General features: G+C 41.7%; 1 protein-coding gene across 1 annotated transcript in view; it reads right to left on the reverse strand.

Annotated features, from left to right (window-relative positions):
• LOC130182781 (FRAS1-related extracellular matrix protein 2-like) overlaps nucleotides 1–26,894 on the reverse strand; it is a 60,545-nt gene that overhangs the window by 6,369 nt on the left and 27,282 nt on the right. The window contains exons 4-16 of the mRNA XM_056397924.1: nucleotides 22,003–22,233; nucleotides 16,870–16,995; nucleotides 15,132–15,383; nucleotides 9,777–9,926; nucleotides 9,429–9,638; nucleotides 8,261–8,458; nucleotides 7,696–7,860; nucleotides 7,252–7,434; nucleotides 5,981–6,111; nucleotides 5,370–5,528; nucleotides 4,229–4,532; nucleotides 3,194–3,325; nucleotides 2,450–2,781 (exon numbers count right to left, since the gene is read on the reverse strand). Of these exons, the coding sequence (XP_056253899.1) occupies nucleotides 2,450–2,781; nucleotides 3,194–3,325; nucleotides 4,229–4,532; nucleotides 5,370–5,528; nucleotides 5,981–6,111; nucleotides 7,252–7,434; nucleotides 7,696–7,860; nucleotides 8,261–8,458; nucleotides 9,429–9,638; nucleotides 9,777–9,926; nucleotides 15,132–15,383; nucleotides 16,870–16,995; nucleotides 22,003–22,233 (2,573 nt within the window). The remainder of the gene's footprint in view (nucleotides 1–2,449; nucleotides 2,782–3,193; nucleotides 3,326–4,228; nucleotides 4,533–5,369; nucleotides 5,529–5,980; nucleotides 6,112–7,251; nucleotides 7,435–7,695; nucleotides 7,861–8,260; nucleotides 8,459–9,428; nucleotides 9,639–9,776; nucleotides 9,927–15,131; nucleotides 15,384–16,869; nucleotides 16,996–22,002; nucleotides 22,234–26,894) is intronic.

Raw genomic sequence — 26,894 nt, forward strand, 5'->3', positions numbered from 1 at the left:
AGCATTACACAAGTATCACTACATTAAGAGTAGATATAATATATTTGCCAACAGAGAGAATCTCCACCAAAAGCCTGTAATTCACTACCCAGTTTACCCAAAGCCAAATGAGAGATTAAATGACTATAAATTGAGAGACTAACCACCACAGCCTGAGGGTTTGAAAAAAAACAAGGATTTTACTTCAACAACCTCCTAAAATAATTTTATCCTGACTGGAACAGAAAGGAATAAATAAAGTCGCTGTTCACCTGGAGATTCCAAATTACAATAGACATTTTCAACTGTCTTGAAATTTCATCATCTTTTCTGCGTTCAATCTTTCAATCTTAGATCTGCATGTAAAAGTTGTGATGAAAAACTAAGAATAAAACAAAGATCAAGCTCATTAAAGCCAAATTCTATGTTTTTCTTATTAAAAGTAGTTTTGTCTTTTGTACGTCGGAGGTCACTGAATTATCTAACTCTTTCTGTCCTCTTTTATTTGTGCACCCTGCTGGAGCTGCAAGGTTGTGACTGCTTCGTTTTCTTTCTTTTTTTTTTTTTTTGGCACTCCTTGGAAACCTAACCCGAGTGTATCGACTTCAATTAGAATAAGATTTCATAAAGTGAGCTTGTTCACAAATAATTCCAAAGTTTATAGTCGTAAATCAATCTTTGTAAATCTATATGAGAAACTGAAGGTTGTACATGTGTAAAATGATTTCTATTGTTAAAAAGCAAAGGATGATGATGATATCAGTTATGAGGTTACACAAAAAAATAAAGAAGCACTTTTGTGAACATCTGTATATAGATTTAAAGCACAAAACAGTGGTGAACTCAGCCCTCAAAGGTCCCACACCCTGAAGCTACAAGTGCAAATATTGACCCTGTTCTCACACCGGAATTTGACTGGACAATGACACTCCAATCACAAAGCACTTTGAAAGAGGAAGTGATTTTGAACATGTGTGAAAAAATGTGTATTTTTACGTTCAGGGTCACACGCTGTGCGGGACCTTTGAGCTCTGAATTTCACACATAGTTTTGTGCTTTGTATCTGTATTCGGATGTTCATAAAAGCACTTCTTTATTCAGTGTGTCTTTGAGCGACCTCACCACTGATATCATTTGTTCACAGAGTATATTTACAGTCTCTGTATACAAACACAAATCTTTTCCACACACAAACTTGCATTTCTCCTGCAGATTTACAAAGGTTTATTTACAACTATAAACTTTGGAGTTATTTGTGAACATCAATTTACAAGCTTAAAATCCCTTTGAGCCTAATTTGAGCCTTTACAAGTGACAGTGTGACACTGATCTCCCTTAATTAAAAGGAGGTCTTGTGGATGATGGGTGTCATGTGTAACTATGAGTGCCAGGGGTTCTTGCTGTGACCGGGGACAAGTACATAAATTTCTTATTTCTTCTTCATCTTCCTATTTTCCTGTCTCACACACACACACACACACACACACACACACACACACACACACACACACACACACACACACACACACACACACACACACAAAACCCACCCACACACACACACAAAACCCACCCACACACTCAGCAGTCTGATCAGCAAGGAGAAGCTTGTAGATCAAAGGCTGAAGGAACAGAAAAGGGCAGCAGGACATGAGCAAAGGAGCAAGGGTCTGTTTCCTAATGCCCAACAACAACAAGAGGCAGGAGAACATTGGAGCTCTGAACATAAATAACAACTGCATCATCTGTTGCAATGATACAACAATAGCAAACAACCACCAAGGGTGGGTTAGCGTCTAATTGACAGCCGACAGTAACATCAAAATTCAACAGGGCCATCTGACTTCTATGCCGAGGTGTAGTTTCACAGCAGTGAAAGAGAAACTGAGCAAAGCTGCCGGATAGGTAAGTAAGACTTGTGCCCTTAACCTTGACAGGATGTTTGTGTACTCAAGCTATCCACTGCCCCAAATCAGTTGTTTTGTCTTTCAAGATTTCACAGATTTCCTGTGAGTCTAAGCTTTAATGCTCCATGTTGATAGCAGTGGTAAGCATTAAGGGAGAGACTGACAGGCTGGAAATACTTTGTTTGAGTGTGTACATTTCTGTGTACGTATGAGTGCATGAGCTCTAAAAGTTGACAATCATATGGCGGGATGCAGAGCTGGCAAACACACACACACACACACACACACACACACACACACACACACACACACACACAAATATGCAATGAATGAGACACAGGCAAACAGATATGGTGCCGCTCTCTCTGTGCATCCCTCTCACTCAGAGGGCTGTAAATAAACTAAACATACAGACAGAAACACACACAGGTGGACACACACACACACACACACACACACACACACACAAAAAGGCTAACAGTCAGGCAGATGTACATACAAAGCCTAGATTAGAATTTATAAGTTGTGGACATATGTACACAAAAACACACACACACACACACCTGTCCATCAGTCCCTATGGTGCCTCCGCAGTCAGTGAGCAGCTCAGACATGTGGTAGTAGCTGGTGAACTCCCAGAGACAGGCTTCCAGGTTGAGGTTTTTGTAGAAGCGCAGTGTGCTGTTCCCCCGCAGAGAGCTGCTGAACTGATAGGGACCCGCGTCTCCCATGCTCTCGGGCGTGCGCGTCGAAGCGGTGATGAAGCCGTAACCGGTGGTGACCTCGTTGTAGTCAAGCAAGTTGGAACAGCGGTGGTTTCCGACCCGGGTTCCATCAGGACTGAGCGTCAGGTCAAAGTTCATGAGAGGTCGAGTGGAGATTACCGGAAGCATGCCTGCAAAGCAGAGAGAGAGAGAGAGAGAGAGAGAGATGATGTGATCCTGAGCGTGTCCAACTACCTTTGATATGTGAAGTGAGAGAAATGATTATTTCAAAAACTAAGAGGAAAGAAATAGTTGAACGAAGAGGGAGAAAAGTAATGAAAAGAAAAGCAGGGGAGCAACAGGAAAAAAAATGAGGAAGGAAACCTGGAGGAGGCGAGGCAGAAGGAAACTGATTAAAAATCAAGAAGGGAATGTTAAGTAGCGGGTGTGCTGGAGGGTTTCTACAGTGGGGTTCGATACAACTCGGCAAGATCTATATTCTGGCTGTCACGCTCCTGAGGATCCCCAGACGTGAATATTACACACACTACATTACACTTCATTTCATCTGTGGTACGAGTCCTGCCTCCAGCTTCTACCCACCATCTATGTGAGGCATGGTGACAGTCACTTTGATGAGGTTGGGATGTTTCGGGTCGTCTGCTCCAGTGTACCGTAGCTTGGCAGAGAAAGGCTCAGCGCCAACGGTCCCCATCTTACGCGGTTGACACATACCTTTATAAGACAGAGGAGAGGAGGAGAGAGACTCTGAACACAAGGACAGACTGCAACACGAAATCAAGGGCTATGTTTGGATCAACAGCTGGTTACTTATGCGATAAATCCACCTTTGCTCATTTAACATTGTTATACATGCTGTTTAATACATTTTCCGCCTGATGTGTCACTGAGTCAGACGGTGGTTTCCATATTTCTAAGAATACCTTGCGACCACCCTGAGACAGAGAGCCTGAACTTGTTGCTTGGAGTGAGCGCTGCATACTGAAATAGCATAGCAACAGAGAGGAGGTTATTATAATTCTATATTATACTATATTATACTTCTACGTTTCAAAATGAAACCCAACTACATTTATTTGACAGTTTAGTTTCTGCTATATTCTGGTAAGATTATAGCATCATATGATGACCTTTTAAAATATCATGCATTGTTACAGATTAAACTAATGGTAGATAAATTAATTTAAATTAGCTCCACCCTAACAGTAAAACTCTACTTACGCATTAAAGCATCAGAAATAATCATCCAATAAAATGATAATTCATACTATAACACTCTTAGGTTTTGCTAATACTTCAAGTAACATTTTGAATGCAGGTATTTTACTTGTAATGGAGTATTTATACATTGTGGTAGAGGATCTGAAGACTGTTTACCACTTAGCTCAGTGCAACGAAAATAGGAACAAAAAGCTGCTTTGTAAATGCTTGTCTTCCACTGATTTGGGTGGATTTTTCTTTTTCATTAGTCTGTTACACAACTGTGCCGTACAGCGGGTACTTTTCACTCAAACACACTATCCCTGAAGTCTTTTTGCTAATGTGTTTTATCCCTTCTCTAGAAAAAAACTGGCAACACAAGACTTAAGAGAGGGATGTTCGTTGTTCCGTCCTCACCTTCCTCCTGGCTGATAGTGACAATGGGGCTGCTGAGCTCTAAACCTTCATCCCCGTTAGAATTAACAGCCCTAGCAGCACACTGGACCCTGGAGCCTGCCTGGAAGTAGACTGAATCCAGCGTGATCATCTTGGAGGAGGTGAAGAAGGTGTCAAAATCCACCTCCCTCATGGGACTGGTGACGCCATCGGGGCCGGCAGGGGCGCTGATCAGCCAGCGGTAGCGGGTCAAGGTGTTGTTGATGTGCTCGCTGACACAGATAGAGCCCGTCTTGTCGTAGTCTGGGTATTTCGTGCTGCAAGCCTGGAGGACGGATAAGGAATACAGAAGGAGTGGGCGGATGGGCAGGGACAGCAGAGGGATGGGAAAGCAGACGCCGGAGGACAAAGGGAGAGAGAGGTAGAGAAGACAAGACAAGTGAGCGATTGTTGCCAAGGAAATCCAGATGTTTCGGTGTGTTATGCTTTCCTATTCGAATCCTTAAAACTGCTTATTTTGTAGAGAGAGATAGAGAGATAGAGATATGGCATGGAGGCATAAGCCTTGAAGTGTTTCTATGGATTTAAACCTGTTGACACTGTGCCTCCATGTGCAGCGCTCAATACAATCAATTTTGACAAGACTACTTCATTTTGTCCTCCCAGGGAACATCCTACGCAGCTGACCACGACACAGGGAAACACACACACACACACACACACACACACACACACACACACAAACACAAACACAAACACAAAAAGAGCTCCAGCCACACATAGAATTCACCTGAGAATCAGATGACTTAACACATCAGGAAAATCCATTTAAGTGCCCGTATTCAAGAGTGGTTCTCCTGTGGGTGAAAGAACGAGGACTGTGGCCTACTAAACTGTTTAATGTGTGTTTTAAGGACAGACTCTGGAAGGACAGTTTAACTTTGGCAGAACAAAAGTATGGATCCTAGGGGGATAACAATGTGCCCTCCACTCCCAGAGGATGTGGGTCATGATTAGGTCCTGCTGAGTCATTACAGAAAAAGCCTACCATGCCCCAGAGTTACAGTTTGCCAGGTGCTGCTGGAGTGTGCAGGTTTTGTGAGTTCAGTTCAATTAAAAAGAGGTCCTCAAATCCACTTTGTATCCTTTGAGGTTGACTCACCGTCACGCAGATGACGGGGTAGCCGGCAGGTGGGTGGAGGTTGTCCGGTGTCCTGGCGACGTCGTCGTAATGGAACAGAGACACCACGTGAGGCAAGGAGGGGAAGGTGACGTCAGCCATACTGTTGGTCTCCTCGATGTAAACTATAACTTTAGTTACCTGTTTCACAAAAAAAGAGGTGCAAGACCAATGAGAGCTACTCACACAGACACAATGAATTACAGTCATCACAGAGCTGGATGTGTTTGCATTCTCACAGTCACGGCTGAATCTTGGTTTCTCTTTCTACTCATATCTCTCTGTCTGCCTCTTTTCTTCTGCTCGCTGAACTTTTTTTTTTTTTTCTCTCTCTTAGATAATCTATTATTTATTGTGAAATGTTTTCATCAGTCTTTTGGCTGCAACTACAGTAAAGTGCTGCTGTTGTCTGGGCTGGGACACCCGTGTAAAAGAGATCCCTGATCTCAGCGGGAGTGACCTGGATAAATATGGGTCAAATCAGGAAAAAACGTTTCTTCATCTCTTTACTTTTTCATCAGGCTTCAATCCCATAACTGTCTGTGTGGATTTCGTATGATTTGCTCGGTTGTGGGCATGAGCACGTTCCTGACCTGTGTTTCAGCCACCATGTTTTCATCCGGCTTCAGGTGGAGAGTAAAGGCCTCCCTCATCTCTCTGACGCCGTCAAACAGCACCTCCACCTCCACCACGTGTTCCTTTTCCCCTTGTTTAAACTCGATGTCTGTGGAGACACATGCGAACACCAGAGAAAGCAGTTTGAAATGCAGCTCATTAAGTGCACCAACAGCGTAATGCATAAATGGCTCTCTGACATTTTTGTTGGTGATAAAAGTGGTTCAGGTGATTTCAAAGCCAAGTTTTGCTGAGTTTAGTTTTCCACAAAAAAGAAAGAGAAAAAGAAAAGTCTCACGGTTTAGCCCAATTCATGTTTTATTGCTTCAGAGGAATATATCACTTTGCTAAAAAGCAGTGCATGCACATTCCTATTTGCATACTGCCAAAGGTGGTCCATCTCCTTGCAAGGAAAGTAATAGAGCTTTGCATTAGAACTGTGCTGCACTGAGAAAATATTGCACAAAATGAGAAATTCAGCGCTGAATGATTCAAAACTGCTGGGACATTCGCACTATTTGAACAGCGGGGCCAGGCAGGTATGATTTGAATAGACTGAATGTATTTCACATAAATATTTCAAGCCTTGATTAAGCAAAGAAAGGTTCCCTGCACTAAAAGCTGAGTGGATGGAGAGGAAGATTTCACCCTGCTGACAAAGCATGAAGAATACTGAAATTCAATCAAAAATTACACGATCCTCCACTGGACTATTGAAGAAATAATCTTTCCCCATTTGGGATGAAATTAGAAATCAATGACCCTCGCCCCAATAAACCCCCTATGCCCATTTTCATTCACTTAACATTCCTATAGGGAGCCTTGTTTCAGACTTGTCAAAACTATATTAGCTGCTGCAAATGCATGACGGGAATGTATCAGGATATCTGCAGGCTTTAAGAACAAAGGTGATGAGTCTTGTGAAGTTTTTGACCACAAGTGGTGTCGCAGTGTGATAAATCGACGAGTGGGTTCCTGAATTATTTCTATCATATGGAGGATGAAGAAGAAGAAGAAGAAGAAGAAGAAGAAGTTTTTATATACATCACTTTCACTTTTTCAAACTATGCTGGTGATTTAAAGTTTTGGATGCATCCACTGGTCGCTTAGAAAACTCTTATGAAGATCAAGCGTGCATCATTTTTGGTCAGGCAAGGTCACATTACTGTTGCATGCTGATGCTGTTAAAGTGCAGCATGAATTACAAATGCAACTATATGAGCCATAAGACGACGTGTGCAGAGTTTACCTCGAGACACGGGGTAATAGTCCTCTCCAGAGACAGCCGACCCGTCTTTGGTGTGAACCCGGACCACTGACACCTTTGACGTGTCACCCACTCGTACCACGGGGATCCTCACAGTTGCCACGGCGCCGGCCTCTTTCGGTTCACTAACACTGAACTTGGTTTCCACAAAACGGATGATGGGTTCTAAGGTGCACGGAAAGTGAGGGGACAAAGATAAAATATGAAGCAAAAACATTATAGGATTATGGATGTAAACCTTTAAATCCTTTATCATCGCTGCTCATGACAATTATAAATTAAAAGCATATGTTCAGGTATACTCAGCATTTACCATATGTTTCATATTCATCAGCCAAAACACTTCAAGTATCCAGACAAATAAAAACTAAAATATTTAATATCTGACTTTCCTTCACCATCGTCTTCCCTCTCCATCTCACTTACTGTCAGCTGTGTCCTTGATTTTCACCAGGGTCTCACTCAGAGCTCCCACTGACGCGCCAAACTGTGAGTCGCTCTTTGCGTCGCCTAAAACCAACCGTAGCTCTTCTCCTTCTTCATACAGCGTGTCATCAACCAGTGACAGAACACACGGCTTCTCCACCTCGCCTAGAGTGCACAGCAAGGCGGTGATGACAAGACATGTTAAAAAATTCAAGGTGGAAGAAAAAATAGAGTAAGTTCTACAATTATTCAGTTTTCTTTTCTGTATTTCCCCCATTTACTCAGGTCCTCCAGAGTTTTTGGAAGCTGTTAAAATATATTTTGCAAAAAAAAATGATAATGACAGCACAGTAAGAAAGGTGTGGAACACAGTTAAACTTGCAAGCCTTTGCGGTATCTGGAAGGCACTGTCGATCTTGCAAAAAATGTGACAAAAAGCTGAAAATGTGTGGATGAGCTGTTTACTTGATTAAAAGGGTGTCAACTCTCAAAACAAGATACCTTTAAACAAACACAAAAGAAGAGAGAGGAAACATGTGGTGTACTTGTGTGATTATTGAAGTACCTGGTAAGAAAGTGATGACTGACGCTTCTGTGTTGGGTCGTTCATCAAAGTCAGAGGTGACCTGTGCGGAGCCCTGGCGGGTATAACAGCGAACAGTGGATTTGTGTCTGATGTCACCGCTGCGATACACTGTCACGGCGATCTGACCGTCACTCTCCTCTCCGGTGTACACAGGCTCACGGAACTGGACCTTTGGCACTGTCGGTCAACAGGAGAGTTCATTCATGCGCGACAAAGGCAGTAATAATGTCCTCCATGCTGTCTGGGCTGACACTAAGTGGCTGAACTGATTTTACAAATCAAATCCGATAACACGGCTGTCAACAACAACAAACTAGGGATTCACACCAAAGAAAATTGACAAATTAATTGTTAAGCTGTGCTTAGCAAAGCAGGTACATTGTTTAAAAGTGTAAAGAAAGAAACAAGCTAGGCAAAACATGTTCCTAAGAGAGTTTTTACCACCTGGGGCAGCTACTTCCATTAATAACAATAAACTTTATTCATAAAGCACATTTGACACAAAAAGATTTTGAATGAAACATGTAAAAACAAAAGTCTACAGTCATACTAGGGGCTCTGTGAGGCGCAGAGCTGAACGCTAGCAAACATCTGTAACGCTAGTGTCTGTGTGCAAGCATGCTCAGCACCTTAGCATGCTAACATTTGCTAATTCACACTAAACACAAAGTAAAGCCGAGGCTCGTGGGAACCATAAACCACCATAGTAATGGTTAAATTGAAAATTCGTGATCCTTTGATGGTGCTAGATGGAAAGTCAGGGAGGAGAAATATTATCTGTACAACATTTTGGGCCAATCCATTGAGTAGATGGTGGCACCAGTAGAAAAATCAGAGGATCCTAAAAGATTTAGATTTATCTTCTGGGCATCATAGGTACCTTTATCAAATTTCATGGCAATTCATCTACTCATTATCAAGGCCTTTCACTAAAAGCAATAAAATGTGAACCTGGTGTAGAGAGAGGAAGAGTAAGGGGATCACCATATTCAGGAGGATTCATCCTCTGGGGCCCATGAATGTCTGCAGAAACTGTATGCACCAATGACAGACTAACACTGCCCTCCCTAGAGCCATGCATAAAACAGCAAATAAATATATGGTAGGTGAGAAAGATTCTCAAGTAAAAGATAATCAAATCACTTACAGTCAGACACCGAGTCATTGATAAAGACTGTAGCCTTCTCAGGATCTCCCAGGATGCCCTGCACTGGCATCCGTAGGACCAGCTCAAAGCTCTCAGTCCCCTCCAGCTCTGGCTGTCCCAGGTCATCCAGAATGGTGACCTTGAACGTCTGCATGCTGACACCCGGGGCGAAGTCCAAGTTACGACTGATGCCCACATAGTCATTACCGGCTGGAGGAGGGACAGAGAGTGGGGTGACAAGTCAGACAATATTACAATGATGATAAGTTGAGAAGAGATGGTCTAATTGGTGAATTCAATCATTTGTAATCAGTCACAAGCAGCTTTTGTTTGGCTGTATGACCTCACCCTCTGCCGACACGGGCTCGGCCTTGCGAGAGCGGACGATGACTGTGCCAGTCTTGGACAGATCGGTTCCCGTCCTCCACACTTTCACTTCCACGTATCCATCGCTCTCATCCACATGATACTCCAGCTCTCCAAAGTAAAACACTGGAGCTGGGGAGCGGAGAAAGCAAAAAAATTAATTAATTAATTAAAAAAAAAGGAAATAAATAAATAAATTAGCAGCACTTTGTAATTGTTGTTTATTTTGCACAATGGTTTCATCATTTCCCTGATGTTCCAATTTGTGATTCTGCCCTTGTTGTTTCTTGATGCAGTTTCGCTGTTTGACATCCTGCCGTGGACCTCCAGACTGTTTGACATATAAAATACTTACATAAATATTAAAGCTTTTTTTTGATCAGAATATATTTGGGCACAGGTGATCTATTTTTTATCTCATGTTGCTTTGAAACTCAATATCAGTACCTCTTCACTGGTCCTCCACTTCATACGACCAACCTTTGTTAGTTTACTGTTTCCTCAGTGTTAATCTTACTTGGCTTCTCTTCTTATGCATGCACCTGCGCTAACATTAGACCTGTCAGGAGCCACCCGCACTCTGACATGATTCATTTGTAAAGCCAGCGGCCGGATACAGAGGTCAAACAGCGACAGCCCATTAGTCTGAAGTTAATCCGCAGGGAAGCGTGACCTTTCAACCTTTCTTGGCCTCTCATCCAACCTCATTGTTATCAGTCTTTGTTATCATTCTCCTGACAGAAACCACTAAGTACTTTCAACGAAAAAAAAAAGATGAAGTTACCACTGAAAAACAATATGTGTGTGTGTGTATGTGTGTGTGTGTGTGTGTGTGTGTGTGTGAGAGAGATAGTTAGAGAGAAAGCGGCCCCCTAGACTGCTCAAAGGCTTGTTTGAACTGGCATTGTTTCCTGAGGCAGCAAAGTGGAGGCAGTCCAATGTGTATTTGACAGCTTCATCTCTCGCAACCCCCCCCCCCCCCCCCCCCTGTGAAGTCCATAAAACTGACAGAATAAAAGTTCCTCTGTCTCCATTTTAAGATGCCACTCTCTCTCTCTCTCTCACTCAACTCCTTTCTTATATTCTGGCATATAATCCAAAAATAGCCCTGCGTATTATCATTTTTTTGTGTCATGATCAAACACTTCAGCAGTCCAGACGTTTTTTTTTTTTTTTTTTCCTGAATACTACTTTACTGATATATTAAATTTCATATTTTATTTATATACTTTAACTGGGCCAGATAATAAAAGCTAAGCATAGTGTTCATAACGCAGGGACTGAGGAAAATTACTGCAGTTACATTTTTGACTCTCAACTTGACGATATCGAGCGAGCATCTTACATCAAGAGCAGCCTCTCCATCTAAAGACTTGTTTCCTCTGTGCATCTGTCTTTCTCTCTCGTACCTTTTTCCTCCCACACAGTCAGCCTCACCTCACAGATGTAGCGCTGGTTTGTAATGCAAATAGACTTTATGTATTTGCACAGTGGCAGGGTAAAAAAGAAGGATTACAGATTGTGTGTGTGGGTTAAAAACATTTGACCAGATAGACAAGTAAACAGTGTGGAGGCTGGCAAGGGTTTTTATTTTTTATTTTTTATTTTTTATTATTGATTATTACTGCTACGTCAATGCCTACTTCAACACTCATACCGGAAACATGTCTCAATATGGCACACATTCCTTTTATGCTTTAGAGAGGAAACTTCTGCTCGAGTGATAATGTACACGTCTGCGTTCACACATGTCCCGACTGCGCCCGGGACGACAGATTCTTGACACTGTGAGAAAGGGCTGAGTGATGACTGATGAGTGAGAACCGCATCCTCTCTCCCCTCCGGGGCCACGCCTGTGGTTTAGCACTCTGAAGTGTGTGTGAGGGCTGGGGAAGGTGTGAAGCCAAATTGTGATAATTACTACGTGTGGGCATCTGTAGCCATTTGTGTGTCACTGCACCTTTAAATACCGTTTATGGAACATTCTCAGCTGTCCTCTTCAGGAGGACCCCTGCTTTTAGGAAGGAGCAGACAAATGAGATTGTACAAATTAAGTTCTTTTCTTTGTCATACATTTCTCATTGGTGCATGGGCTTTAAATTTATACATATAAGGGATCACGCAGTGATTAAGAAGGCAGGAAATTAAAATGTTTATGTTCAAGATTTCTGACTTTTCTCTTAATATTTGCTTTTTGATGTCACACTGTGGACAGTTTTATCTTTTCAGGCCTTTAACAACGAATAAAATCAAACACAACTCTGACCTGATTTGTTGTATTTTTCTTTTCATTTTAACACTCAGTGTTATATTGTATGTAACAGGAGGCAAAATTAAGGCAGAAAATTAAGGAATTGTGAGAGAAGGGGCTCGCCACAATTTGTTGCTCGCATGCTAATTGAGGACATGTGGTGCAAGATGGCGTGTATGTAAAGTAGAAGAATTTGTAATTAAAATGATTTGCTTCGAGAATGGAATGTGTTGTTCTGTAATAACAATAGGAGGAACAAAATCCCTCCAATTGTGAGTCTGCCACAATCTACCTCCTACAATTGGAAAGTAACAGCGCTGTTTATTTACAGCGAGGGCACAGCGTACTAGTGAGTAAGTCTGCTGCTTCGTGAGCGTGATCAATTGCAAGGCTGCCCTAATATTGATATGAAGGACTGGGTTTCCAAGAAATAGCCCGAGCTAATCTACAATTCTACAAACTCAGCTGTGGCCATATGTACCCAACTGAGAGAGCCTGAGTGTCCTCTCTCCTTGGCAGGGTACAAGGAGATGACAACACTCACTTTGAGTCAGAGAGTGCAGCCATGCGGAGCGCAGCACGCAGGGAGACAGGTACTGTAGAGTTTAATCTGATAAAGTACTAAATCTAGCAGACACCCCTGGGCCCTTTTTTTTTTTTTTTAACAGCTAAAGTGAGAGAAAGAGTGAATGTGTGAGACAGAGGAGAGAGAGAGAGTAGTGGTAGTGGGGAAATGGATGGAAGGAGAACAGCAGACTGAACTTGACTTAGACCTGGGGGAAGGAAAAATGGGGCCGGAGAAGCACCAGCGGTCGCTTACAGTTGATGCAGAATTCGAGGTCTGGCGTTAAGTCGGTGCGTGCAGACACACAGGCACATATAAACATACAGGCGGCCAAGCGCACACACACACACACACACACACACACACACACACACACACACACACACACACACACACGTGAACGCAGACTCTCGTTTCGCTATTTTCCTTGGTGACTTGAGGTTGAACTAAAGTGAGGGAGGCTGAAGTTTTGACTGCCTGGGTGCAGGTATTAGAGCACTGGCAGACGGTGTATTATCCTCTGGGAGGCTAAAAATGACACATCATCTCTCACAGGAGTCGGGCTTTCACAAACACATTTCCATTCCTTTGAACTCGGCACCACGACTGAAGTCTTCTGACAATTTACTAACAATCAGACAGAGTGTCATGCTTTCTTGTTAACTAGCCCCCTGATGCCTCCGCACACACATATTCAATTTGGCGCAATTGTTTGTATCCCTAAATGAGTTCTCAGTTCTGAGTCCTCATTGTTTTCTTTATTCCAGTCTGCAGTCTGGCAACAGCATGACAGGTCCTCTCTGTCACTGTTCTTTCCAATACAAACAATAGATGACACACTGAAGGAGCTACTAAAGAGGAAGACACTCATCAACAAAGTGTTTCTAGTTAAGAAACTATAGTAAACTGTTAGTTACCTTGTGTGATACAGTATTCTGCTGTATTGTCTATTTAGAGCGCTATTTCCACCCTGACCAGATGGCATTTTTAGCTTTTAATATTATAACTATTTTTCTTGCTCTACCTTAGAGTTTTTTTTTTTTCTTTTCTTCCCTCTGTAGTTATTTAAGATGGCAGCTAAATGTAGACGCTCATTTCCGGCCTCAGAATATAATGAATAAAACAAGGTCAGTGTCTATTTAACAAGGTAACAATTATAGAAAGGGTGAACAAATAAATTTAGGGCACTTTATTGTTTGTACATCTGGAGCATTGTAGCCAGTGAAAACAAGTCATTTATACTTAGTGGGGCTGGATGTAGGTCAATTAGACTTTCTTATTTATTTGTTGATGCATCGTCCTCACAACTCATCGTAAAAGATTGGCTGGCATCGTGATGCTTTAAGTGTTACTTGTACTTAACTAACAGGAAACTAGGGCAATTTCAACAGTTTGCATTTTTCTGGTTAGAAGCCAGATCGATAGGGGAGCTCATAAGCCTCTACAGTGACAGTCACAGCGTGAACAAGGACAGGAAAAACTTCCTTCACACTATCTATTTGGCTTTGATGTAGAGTCAACCCCTTTGTTACATGGCTGGTATTTGACCCAAATTTATTACACCACTGCTCCCGTCATCATTCATCTCCTGGAAGAACAAAGTATGACTTTTACTGTAACAATCTACGGCATGGCATTTAACAAAAAACCTTGAGCAGAGACATTCAATCTCTCCAAGTCTATAAAGTAAATCAATGCAAAATAGTGAGAGGGTGGAGAACGCCTGTAGATTGGAATAGGTATTTCCCAACAGGCTTGTCTGTCCCAAGATAAATCTCATAGACATGTCTCTGCCTCTCAGAAGATGTAATCTACTTTGTCCATACGATGCTGCAACACGATGAAAGCCGACCACAGACATGTGTGATAATGTAGTCCCACTGGACTCCTGTGTGAGTCTGGACTGTAATTAAAAACTGTCTGGATGACAGTGAGACAGGGAGTTTTACTCCATCTGTCTCCTGCGAGGTGCGGGGTCCATGTCAGGGTGCTCTCAGCACTCTTATCCAACACCCAGTAGGTTTGTAAACAACTTTTAATTAAGAGAATATCTGTGACATAAAGGCTCTGGTGACAATTCAATTCACCACAACTTCTAGCACTGTGAATACACACCCATAAACTTTATATGAAACTGTGTGTCTGCATATAAGCATGTGTTTTTTAACCTTAAATCCATACACACACACACACACACATACACACATACACACATACACATACACATACACACACAAACCAGGCAGAAATTAATTAAATCTCCTAAGCCTCTCTTTGGAGACAAAATGCCTTTTTGCAAAGTTCACTCTGACCTCTCATCCGTGTGATTTGGGTACATCACATTCGAAGGAAAGTTTAACCAGAGCTTGATTTTCTCTATAAAGTTATTGTAACTTTCACAGGAAGATCACTGGGAATAGAAACACGGTGGAAGCTAAAAAAAAACAAAAAAAAAACTAATTACCTACAGATTGACAGACATATTCTGTACATACATATTATCAGAATCAGCAGGCCTTACCATCGTCCATATCCTCCAAGATGTTGACTTTGGTGCTGGGGTAGTGCATTCCCAGACGTCCCCCGACAGGCAGCGACAGCGTGACATTGAAGCTCTCATCCCCCTCGTACAGAGAGTCGTCGATGATCACCACGCGACACTGCTTCTCCCTCTCACCCTTGTCGAAGCGAAGGATGCTGCCGTGCTCCTCCGGACGGGAGATGTAGTCCGAGTAAGACAGGACGGTGGTGGGGATCGTTCCTGAGGCAGACCCTTCAAGGTGACCGGGAAGAGGACAGGTGAGGTCAGAGTTATAGGGGGGGTGTGTGTGTGTGTGTGTGTGTGTGTGTGTGTGTGTGTGTGGGGGGGGGGGGGGGGGGGGGGGAGCTGTCCAACATTTAAAACATCTAAATCATTTAAATCATATAATTAAAACATAATGTATTTGAAAAAGGCCTCCGTACATATCAGAGCTTTTAAAACAGCATCTCTAATTTCAGAAGTACCGAGTGATCAGCTTCAGGCACATTGTTTTTCTATAATGACTCACTACATTTGAAGTAGTCATTTTCATACACACATTCATATTTAGATGAATATGAATTTGAAATTGATGGGACGAATTGTAGAAAATTCAGAGGGGGTTGAACGTACAACCAAAACATCTTCATCACGACAATCAGTAGGAAGATGCATTTTTTCCTTTTCAGTTTAGTAAAATTCAGACTGTTAAAATAGCCATAATGGCTTGTGAAAGTTTGACCTTTAATTACAGCAAGCCCATCAGTTCAGTCAGTATATCAGTTTTAATATCAGAACGCCATGGGAACAGGCCACCCCCACAGGTTTTCTCAGAATGAAACCTGCAGTGTAGCTACTTCTGACATTTAACAACAGCAGCTTCATTAGTCTAATCAGCGAATGCATTATCACTTCATGTGTTGTCTAAATTTATTTCATGAGATTTAATGGCATTAGCAGAACATACAGGCTGGAATGGGTAATTTTTCACACACTGTCACCGTATAACCAGCTGCAAACATGCAACTGAAAGTCATTGGAATTATCACAAAGAGAGTGGAGTGGTTGTGGAATTTGTACTTTGTTGATCTGAATGAACTACTGTAAAACTTTAAGGACACTGGTTAACGGTTAATTATCATACTACTGAGATTATGCTGCAACTTTTTATATTTGTCAAAAGGCTAATGTGGTGTGAACAGTGCACTGCTGTATTTTAAACACACTCCATCATACACTTTTGATATATATATATATATATATATTTTTTTTTTTTTTAATTTTTTATTAAAGTATATTTTTTGGGGCTTTTTATGCCTTTATTGGACAGGATAGTATAGAGAGACAGGAAATGGGGACGCAGAGAGAGGGGGAATGACGCAGTAAAGGGCCGTGTGTTTGCGTCCATAAGGTCTGAATTCACAGCAATAAAACTGGATGATTTAATTATGTTCATCTGAGAAACATAAAATGCTAATTTTCCATCTATATCTTCAACTCTTAAATCAACACGAGAGTATTTGTGATTGAAAATTTTGCATTGAGCCTATAAATAATAACTTCCACCATTTGTATCTTCAGTTTGACCACCAAGGCCAGCAGACAGGCAGGCAGGCAGGCAGGCAGACAGGCAGGCAGGCAGGCAGGCAGGCAGGCAGGCAGACAGGCAGGCAGGCAGGCAGGCACGGTACGCTGAGGATAAACGGGTTAGATGAGGTGAAAAAAGGCCAGTCCGTACCCTGCTGTGTGTAGCAGACCACCATGAGCTCCTGGCTGATATCTCCACTGCGGTGCACCGGGATGAAAAGCTCCCCAATATCTTCCTCAACTGAGTGGATCTGTTCAGGGAAGAACACAGTCGACTCTGTATGGAGGAGACAAGAGAACGAGTGGAGAGAGTCAGAGGAAAAAAAGAAAAGGGTAATGATATGTATAACAATCTGCGAAACAATCCACAGTACATTAAGCAGATACAGGCTTTTGTTCTGATTCTGCATTAGTGAGCCGCAGCCACTTTTTCTTTTTTTTTTTAATCCAGATCTATTGAAGTGGTGGACCTGCGGTGTGCTTATTCATATTCAAAAATAACTCTCCATCACGGTTTTCAGTTTGATGCAACCGGAGGTGCTCTTCAAAGAGACCCCTCCAGAAGCTTTTTCTTACTACCTAGTGTGTCGCAGACAATTACACATGCAAGCCTCTGAGTTCATCCCGCAGCGCGAATCAGCTGGGAGTTTCACACACCGACCGCTCCGTTCACACGAGGGTCAGCCGAGCCATCTCTCTTATTTTCTTTCCATCTTTCCCCTGCTCCTCGCTCCATCTCTGAGAGGAGTTTTGTGATTGAGAGAGAGACTTAGAGCCAGTGAAAGCACCATCTATCAAAGCAAAGAACTTACTGGCATTATAGAAACAATAAATGTTGGAGCTATTTTCCACGGACGCACCGGGACCAATAAAAACATAGAGTGGACTGGGCTTCAACTCGCCCCAGATCTTCTTGGGAGTTCGTTACCCCTCCACCTCCTTCAATCCTTCTTTGAGTGACAGAATGAATGAGCGAGTGAATGATGGGAAATGCAAGACACTTGTGGCGCTTGCTTGTGCAACAACAAAACTTGCATCTAAAATGGAAAGCACTAGAGAATGAAAATATGAAAGAAAAAAACAAAAATAAAACAAACAGATTTGGCCGTTTGATTCAACAGCCAGCGTAAAAAAGAGCTCAACACCTAGAGATGATTCTGTGGGATGAAGTCATCAACATAAAACAATCTTGCGCACTGCAGGGGGGTCAAACATTTCTCTTCTCTTATGGTAACTCCCTAAATCGTTCTCTCTCCTCTCAATTTTCTCCCCTCTCCTCCATTTCTCCTTTCTGTCGGTGCCCACAATTTGTCGCTCCCTGGGGGGTACAGGGGCTCATAGCAAGGGATTAGGGTCCACTGCTTACCTATTCCACACACACACACACACACACACTACACCCTGATATTCTCTCTCTCTCTCTCTCTTTCTCTCTCTCTCTCTCTCGCCACATTTATGCCGCAAACCTCCTCGCCTCACAGTTCTTTCACGTTTCACCCCACACTTCGTTCTTCTGGTGCCTCCAAATTCACCCGAAGGTTTAGAAAAAAATAACATTTTTTAGTGGGTCGAGTTCACCTCCTGGAGGAAAACACACAGTCGTTTTTAAAACATTAATGGACACACACACACGCGCTTTTACGGACGGTGTTAAAACAGAAGATACATGCACCTTATCTTGTTATTGTTGCCCCAAAAAAAACAAAACAACACAAAACACGCACAAAGGAAATGTTGGGCTCTTATTCCAATGCCTAGAACATCTCCATTATTGATAATTTCATGAATATTCTATGGATGCAGGAGTATTTTGTTCCTACTGTTTGGTTGTTGTTGTTGTTGTTGTTGTTGTTGTTGTTGTTGTTGTTGTTGTTGTTGTTGTTGTGATATAGTTGTGCACTTTTTACTCATTAACAGTTTATAATGCGGGTTATGCCCATCAGCTAATTACCTAAGCTGTAAGTATAAAACAAACAAGCCTGTGTGCACTATGCAACCAAACACAGCACAGCCCCCATGGTCACAGTTCAATGCAACAGCAAAACTCGCAAGATGCACTCCCTTGTTTTAATGCGTCTTGCATTAGTCAACGGGTTTGACGTCTTAACAGAGACAAAGCTCCTATAATTACACAAGAAGCGACTGCAGCTGGCCTCGTGGTTCTACACAAAAAACATCGCAACGGAGAGAGGGAGTAGTTCTTCATCATTTAGTGGGATGACCTTGACGCAAAATGCAGAGGGGGGGGGGGTAACCGCTCTAGTGATATATAGTAGCTATCGTGGAAGCAAGAAAGATATCACTGGCTGTGGCAAGATGCTACTGCTGCAAACAGTCTAACAGCAGGCTACCACCTTCATCTTGAGTCCGCATTGTGCATGAATTATATATGACAGAAAGTGATAAAGTTTTGGAGGAGGAAGGCCAGTGTATCACAGCCTGTAATCAGACAAACTTTGTTAGTGCTGAAGCACTAAGAGTGGGTGTATCATAGGCAAACGCACAACAGGACGAGCTAACACAGAGATATTAATCAAAGTTTCAATACAGATGCAGTTTGCATTCTTACAGCCGAAAGAAAAAAAATAAAGAAAGAAAGAAGAGCTCCAGGCATTTGTACAGATAAACAGAGACTGCCCATGCTGTTAGAACAAACTCAGCTTGTTATGCTCTCTGTAATTTCGGAGCACTTTTGGTTAAAGCTTGTCGATCCGCTCTCCTCCTCTAAAGCTGATATTAGCCTAGCTGACACGTCCTCTAGGGAGGGAATCTTCAGGCTAAGCAGAAGACCAGACAAAGCCAGTTTTCATCATTAGAGAAAGAAGCTGGAGTGCGGCTAACGCCACAGGCATAGCTAAAGCTTCACTGGCCCATTAGAGTACAGAGTGACACATCTCTGTCACATTAGACAATCCCCGGAGACGACAGAAAACAAACCAGCCCCTGCCCTCCACACACACCATAATTAACCCACAGGGGAGGGATAGATTGAAGAGGACGAATGTGAGGAGGAGAGAGACAAGGGAGATCAAGATGTAGTGAAAGATGGAGAACGAGGAGATAAATGAGAGTGAGAGTGATGAAAGCGGCTGTTGTGTATGGATATAATGGGAGCTTCAGTGTTTCCATCTTTGTTACGCATTACTTACAAATTGCACTGTGGATGGGAGCGATGCATACACGAAAAAAAAAAAAAAAACTGAATGTAAAAGCTTCACTAGAGTAAATCCAGCCTTGATGGAGCAGGGCAGCCAGTTTGTCGCTACACTCAATATTCCATTAACATTTCAATTTGCAGGCAAAGACACAAAGAACAAGTTTTGTGTGTGTTTTTTTGTTTTGTTTGATGAGACACTTTGTGCACGCAACCATTACAGTTTGACCAATGTACACGGATAAACAGCAAAACAAGTACATGAGAAGAAAAGTGTCCATAATGTGTCCCACTGATAAACTTTGATTTGGCCTGATAATACACATAAATAAAGAAGTAACTCTGATTATTATAGTTTTAAGAAGTAAAGATTCTACTCAGTAAAAAGATAAAAGACAACACTATCTCTACCGGCTGTCATGTCAGTTCTATATTTCTCTTCTTTGCCTGAGGGCAGATTTGCATGATACTACATCTAAAGTGGGCAATGTTTGTATTGACAGTTCTTCATTCTGTGCGAGCCAAGTTGAATGATGGGTTGTGTATTTTTCATTGCTTTGTAAGAGCAGTACCTGAGTGGCAGCTGGGATTTGTGTGTGGTGTGCATTATAGATGTCAGATTCTTCAGTGTATCCGCAGTCACAGTTGTCTGCTCAGGCAGGCAAAAGTGAACGCTCGCCTCTGCTCTGGATATATTTATTAACTTTCGATCCTCCATATTGCCCGTCCATAAAGGCAGCCTTTGATTTTCATTTTTTAATAATGGATATCACACGGAATACGGACACAAGACTGAATAAATTATATATTCATGCTGGAAAATATAGAATAAATAAATGTAGAATCCAATCTATTCTTTATAGAATACAGTTCTTTATAGTCTGCTTGAGTTACACACACACACACACACACAGCTGCCAATCAAGAGTCATTTATGAACCCGTAGAGAAAACTTACAGATTAATCTTGCCAACATCTAATATGCTGCATCTGTATTCGGGACCTTGAAATAGTTTCTCCCAGGAAAGAAAATCCTCTGTGAATAATCAGATTAAATGTGCAAAAATAATTAAACAATTTCCATCTTTTATCAGCTATTGCAGTGGTTCCCAACCCGTGGGCTGGGGCCTACTGGTGGGCTGCGAAGGTGCTGCAAGTGGGCTGAAAAATTATTTGCAAAGCAGTACAATTTTGGTGAAAAGAAAATTTAATTGGTGAAAAGATTAAATTATTATATTTATATGCAGTATGCAAAAATATATTATATATATATATATATATATATATATATATGATTCTGTGGGATGAAGTCATATATATATACCTATATATATATCTATATACAGTATAGATATATATATATATATTATATATATATATATATATATGTGTGTGTGTTCATATAGAATGTTTTAAATGTTTTAAAACTAAATTATCTGTAAAAACAAGACATTTTAAATTTAGAAAACTCCTTTCATTGTTATTCTTCTCATATTAAGGTCTATCACTGTGATAAGCCAACGATAGGAACTTCATGTTGTCGCTGCCGGACCACATGATATATTTGTTTGCTATCTCATGTGACTATGCGCTCAAAGATTACATCAGTGGCAGAAACTGGGGTATCAAAATGGATAGCTGGTTAGCAACAGGAAGAATTAAAAGGAAAGAGAGTCAGAGACAGATGGTGAATCGAGTGATTTCTCCCCCATCAAGAAAAAATGAAAAATTGAGCTTCTCCTGCTTTCAGTTCAGTCCTGAATGTTCGATTGTTATCATTACAATAAAAAGTGCTCTGAGAAACTATTACTTGGCCTCCGTATTGTTACAGATTTGACTGTGGGCTGCCATCATTTTTCAAGTGAGCCTTGAATTGGAAAAGGTTGGGAACCACTTGTCTATTGTGATGTAACTTAAGACAAAAATTCCTCCCTCATTATTGTGCCAGTGGCAGGAGAAGCAATTATATCTTTTATTGAAGTAAAAGTACCTTGAAATTGGAGTTAAGTACAGTACTTGAGTAAATACACTTAGTTGATTTCCACCACTGATTGTCATCACAAAAGTATATACAATGGTCTCTAAAAGTATCCGTGTGTGTGCTATAATGTTTGCATGAGCAGCACTGACCGTCGCTGGGATCCAGGATCTCAACTGTTGCTGTGGCAGGGAACTCCATCACTCCCATCACCGGCTCCGAAAGCAAGATCTGGAAGGTTTCCGCCTGTTCGTACTTCCCATCAGTCAGGATGCGAACCCGCCACGTGGCTCTGGTCTGACCCGGGTTGAACTGGACCTGCCTCTGGGACTTACCCTTGAAATCCTCCTCCTTCTTTGCACTACCATCCTGGGTGCCAATGCCTGAGAGATACAGACAGTGATGGACATTAGAGGAGCAGGAAGTGACAAGGAGAGCAGGCCAGATGAGAAAAAAAAGAAAAGAAAAAGGAAGAGGCAGAGACGAGAAGAAGTGGAGACAAAGTAAAGAAAGCCACGGAAAGGTGACAGGCAGGAGAAAGAAACAGATGAAAAACAGATTAGATATTCACACCCTTTAATGTTGTTCAGAGAGTGGTGTGAAAACGAGCGGTGCATCTATTTTTCTTCACTGATCACTAACAGAGCCTCGGAAATGTGTGAAATGAATTTGTGACTGAAGCATTTAAATAAGCATATTCAGCTCACTGGGATGGATTAGCCACTATGGCTGTTTTCCAAGTGTTAGGCATGAGTGTGAATATGTGTGTGTGTGTGTGTGTGTGTTTGTGTCATCTTCTTTTCTCTTCAAATGGCTCTTATTACATTTATAATAAATCTTTCATGTGAATCCACTTTGCAGAGGCCCAGCCAACATTCATGCTCATCGATAAACCTCCTTTAAAAGCAGGTTAGCTCACTGGTAATACTGAGGTTTCACATATAAATGCACATCAAGGAAACCCGGGTGGTGTAAGCTACAAAGTAATGTATTATGTTTGTAAATATGCTGTCCACCCCCCCCCCCCTTTTGTCTGCATTCACGGTGCCTCGCGAGAACAACGCGAGCAGATGCATGCCAGGTTGATGCATGTGCCCGTAAATGAAAAGGATTTGTTTTCCTTTTTCAGACATTCAAAGGCCTGAACAAACAGAGAAAAAGGGGAAGGCGACAAACACATGCAGATGAGACTGGATACATTAGATTGTATAAACAGTAAGATTTGACGGGCGAGTATTGTATGCAAATCATAAACTGAAATTAATCACACATGCAGACATTCATGTTTGTGTTCCTGCGAGGACCTTCAGTGGGTATAATAATATACAAACCCCAAAAGTAGTGAGGAATACTGTAATCAGGTTGCCTTTAAAACGGCTTCTGATGTTAAGCTTTGACAGTCAGGGTTTATTTTATTGCCATTTTTGTTTTTATCAAGAGTTAAATGGGCATATATGCTGGAGAGTAAATGGAGTACATGGGCGGGGTTTGACCATGACAAAATCTTTCATCACTTATCCTCCAGTTTCTTCTCTAAACTGTTTTTGCACAGTTTCCACAACAACAGCACTGAGAGAAATCCATAGAAACCTGTTTTTTTTTTTTTTTTTCCCCACCGGTGGTCACCACAGCTAACCATAATGCAATGCAGCACTATCTCATATTTAACCTGAGGATCAGCATCGTATTAAATGTAACGCCCACAGTTTTTTCTCCTCACAAAAAAATAAAATAAATAATGATGCTGCTATTCCTGACTGCAGCTTCACTACAGCACAAACAAGTACAAACCTAGTGTACAGCTGGACTGTGTATGGGTCATGTAATGTGCATGCCACTTAAGAATAATGTACATTTCTACCACTTCAGTTAATAAATTCAACAATATAATCATGCTATTTGTAACATCTGGTTAAAAATAACATGAGTTAAAAATAGCAATCACCTTTAATTCAGGACTGAAGAAGGGAGTCAACACTGCTGTCTGACATGATAATATTGAGGTTGCAATTCATTGAGCCTCACCTCCATCACAGCAAATAAACTACATTTATTACATGAACCACCATCGCTAAAGGAGGCAGAGGATTAACTAAACATCAGACACACCGAGGATCTGCTGTAAATGCCCCCTGATGACGTATTAGAAACAATTTGTGGGAAATAATTTTGAAAGGGAAACAGCCAGTGGGATAAAAGGGATAAAAATAAATACTCGGGGCGACCAATGGTGTAACTCTATCACTCACTCACTCACTCAGTCACACAGTCAGTCACAGACATTCACAAAAAAAAACTTGTTCACCTAATGAGTGGACTCACAAAGCTGGCTATTACCAGTAGGTACATTGGAAATGTGAAATAACAACACTTTACCAAGAAGTAGATGCTTTCTTAATCCAAACTGATTATATGTATCAGCATCAGTGAGCCCTGTTTCTCACCTCACCTTAAACTAAAAAAAAGCTACGCAGACACCAAGTTCTGATTCAAACTATTCATCCTCTTGGAAACATAACTGTGCTTCGTAAATGTCATGGAAATCTGCCACTGGATTTTGATATTTCTCTTGTGGAGATGAAAATTTCAGCTTTTGTGGCGTAGGAGGGCCTTGACTATCAACAGCCAATTCCATCGCAATTTGTTACAAGTTGTTTTCTTGCTCTGGAACACTAGTTTGGGTTGAACAGGTAGTTGTGCAGACAAACTGACCTGAAAAAAGTAAAAAAAAAATATTGCCAATTTTTGGCTGTGCCAGCAGCAGAATGAAAAAACAACTTTAAAGATAAGATTTCAGCCTTGGTTGATCAGGCACTTTGTGGTTGATAATGGCATTATTTAATTTTACAGATTCCAGAGTTGTGAATTTTATTCAGTATGACATGCGTGTCATGCCTTGAGCAGTCTCCAACCTAGAACAAACTGTCGGCTGAAAGGAGTCATCGAATCACCCTTAATATAGGACTAAAGAAGAGAGTCAACACTGCTTTCTGACATGTTAATATTGAGGTCATGACTGCTTGTCTTCTTCATTATGAGAAATGTGCACATGTATTGGGTCAGGTCCTGAGCTTGGGAAATGATCCACGGCTTGTAAACATGCATGGATCATTTCCTGTGGAGCCCTTGTGCATGATTTGAATTCAGGCAGACTCAACTAAAAAGGAAGACTGCATACTGTACGTACTGTATATATATAGAGGCTGTTACAGAATGCAAAAACATTGAATGGCTATATCTGGAAAAAATTGTGTTATAATGAAGGATTATAACATTAAAGAAATTAAAAAACTATAGAAATGTGTCTTCACGACAGATGGTTTCTATCCGTCTTATCTTTCTATAATGATGAGCTGTTGATCCACATCTAATAAAAACCCACAAAATCCTGCCCACAGGAGAGAGGAAGTGTTGATCTTAAAAAGGGTGGAGCATTATGGTGCCAATCTTACCGGACTCCCTGGAGGGCAGAAGAGATGCCTTTCCTGGGGTTGCACAGAGGTTCTTTCTCAGCAGGTGGAAATATACCCACCCTAAGGCCTTCTGATCTCTATGGAGATGTTCCTCAGTGCTACAGTCCCTTGTGTTTGTGTCTCCATAACGCACACACACACACACACACAAACTCACAGATACAAAGAGTATGCTCACAAACACACGCAAATTCTGTTTATAGCTGCAAACTTTTCTCCCCTTTGTTCTGTATTGTAGTTTATTCCTCTGTTGAAAGCAAACACTGAAGCAAGCTGAGTTTGGCTGAATGTAAAATATACAATTCATCATAAAATTTATGATAGCAGGTACCTTCATGCTCATTATACCATAAAGGTCATTTCACATCGAGGCAGCTGAGGTGGAGATCTGTAGAAGCGAAGTTCATGGGGGCAACAGTTTCTATTCTCTGCTGGTGAAATAAAATTATCTCTCCATCCGCCCTGCTTGGCAACAATAATGAGGCTGGAATACATCCCACAGGAGATGATATATCTTAACCTGGCAAAAGTACACGTTGTTAACAATCCTCCATTTATCTCTCAGAGCAAGGACAGGGCAGAAAAGGACAGTGCAGAAAGAAAAGAAAAAAAAAAGTTGTCATGGAATGAGCTTTAACTTATGCAAGGAGTCAGGAAGAAGGAAAGGAAAGGAAAGGAAAGGAAAGGAAAGGACGAGGGAAGGATCAAAAAGATGTTACAAAACAAAGACAAAGATGGAGAGGAATGAGCAGAGGAACAGCACAGTGGTTATCAACCAAATACAGGAAGCAAACAATGAAGTGAGAATCTACAGACAGAGCAAGAACAAACTGCGAATGAGCGCTGCGCTGGAGTTAGAAGGAGGAGGAGAGAAGGAGAAGGTAGAAACAAGATGAATGGCAAATGGTGCAGTAGGTGGAGGAAGAATTATAAGACACCGCTTATGGCACAGACCCAGGGCTATACGGCTGTAAGGCAGTAGGAAGAGGAGAGGTGTCGTCTTTGATGAACAGAAAAAGCTGGTTAGGTGCAAAAGGACCAAACGCTCTCCACAGTGAGATGGGGTGAGGAGAGAGATTATGGATGAAAAGAAAAGAAATGTGAGACGGATTAAGCGGGTTGACAAGTCAGCGGGACGAGTGTCACAGGAGAGAGGAGAAAGTGACAGAACTCAATTAAAAGGAGCACAGCAGGTGAGACGGAGAGCACACACCCATGAAGAAGCAGAATTACAGCTGAAGGTTGATATCTTAGTCATGTTTGGATTATTTTTTTATTATTTTTTTTTTCGTAAGAAGCGAGAAAGCAAGGTATAAGCTTGGAAACAGTGGTAGAAGAATCCAATCTGATCCCCACGCTCCTGTCCGGCCCCGTTCTGCCTTAGCTCTGCTTTGCGGGGGCATCTTTGAACCTTGATCTTATCTCTGTGTTCCTCCTTCAGTGATCCTCTCTACCTATATGTCCTGTTGTGATGGAGCATGTGTAACAGCTCCCCTCCGCCGTTGCCTGGCACCACACCAGCTTTCATCAGTAAAGCTTCTGACAACATTGCAGGGTGTGTTTCTCTCCGC

The sequence above is a fragment of the Seriola aureovittata genome, chromosome 15, assembly GCF_021018895.1.
Source record: "Seriola aureovittata isolate HTS-2021-v1 ecotype China chromosome 15, ASM2101889v1, whole genome shotgun sequence".
NCBI classification, from domain to species: domain Eukaryota; kingdom Metazoa; phylum Chordata; class Actinopteri; order Carangiformes; family Carangidae; genus Seriola; species Seriola aureovittata.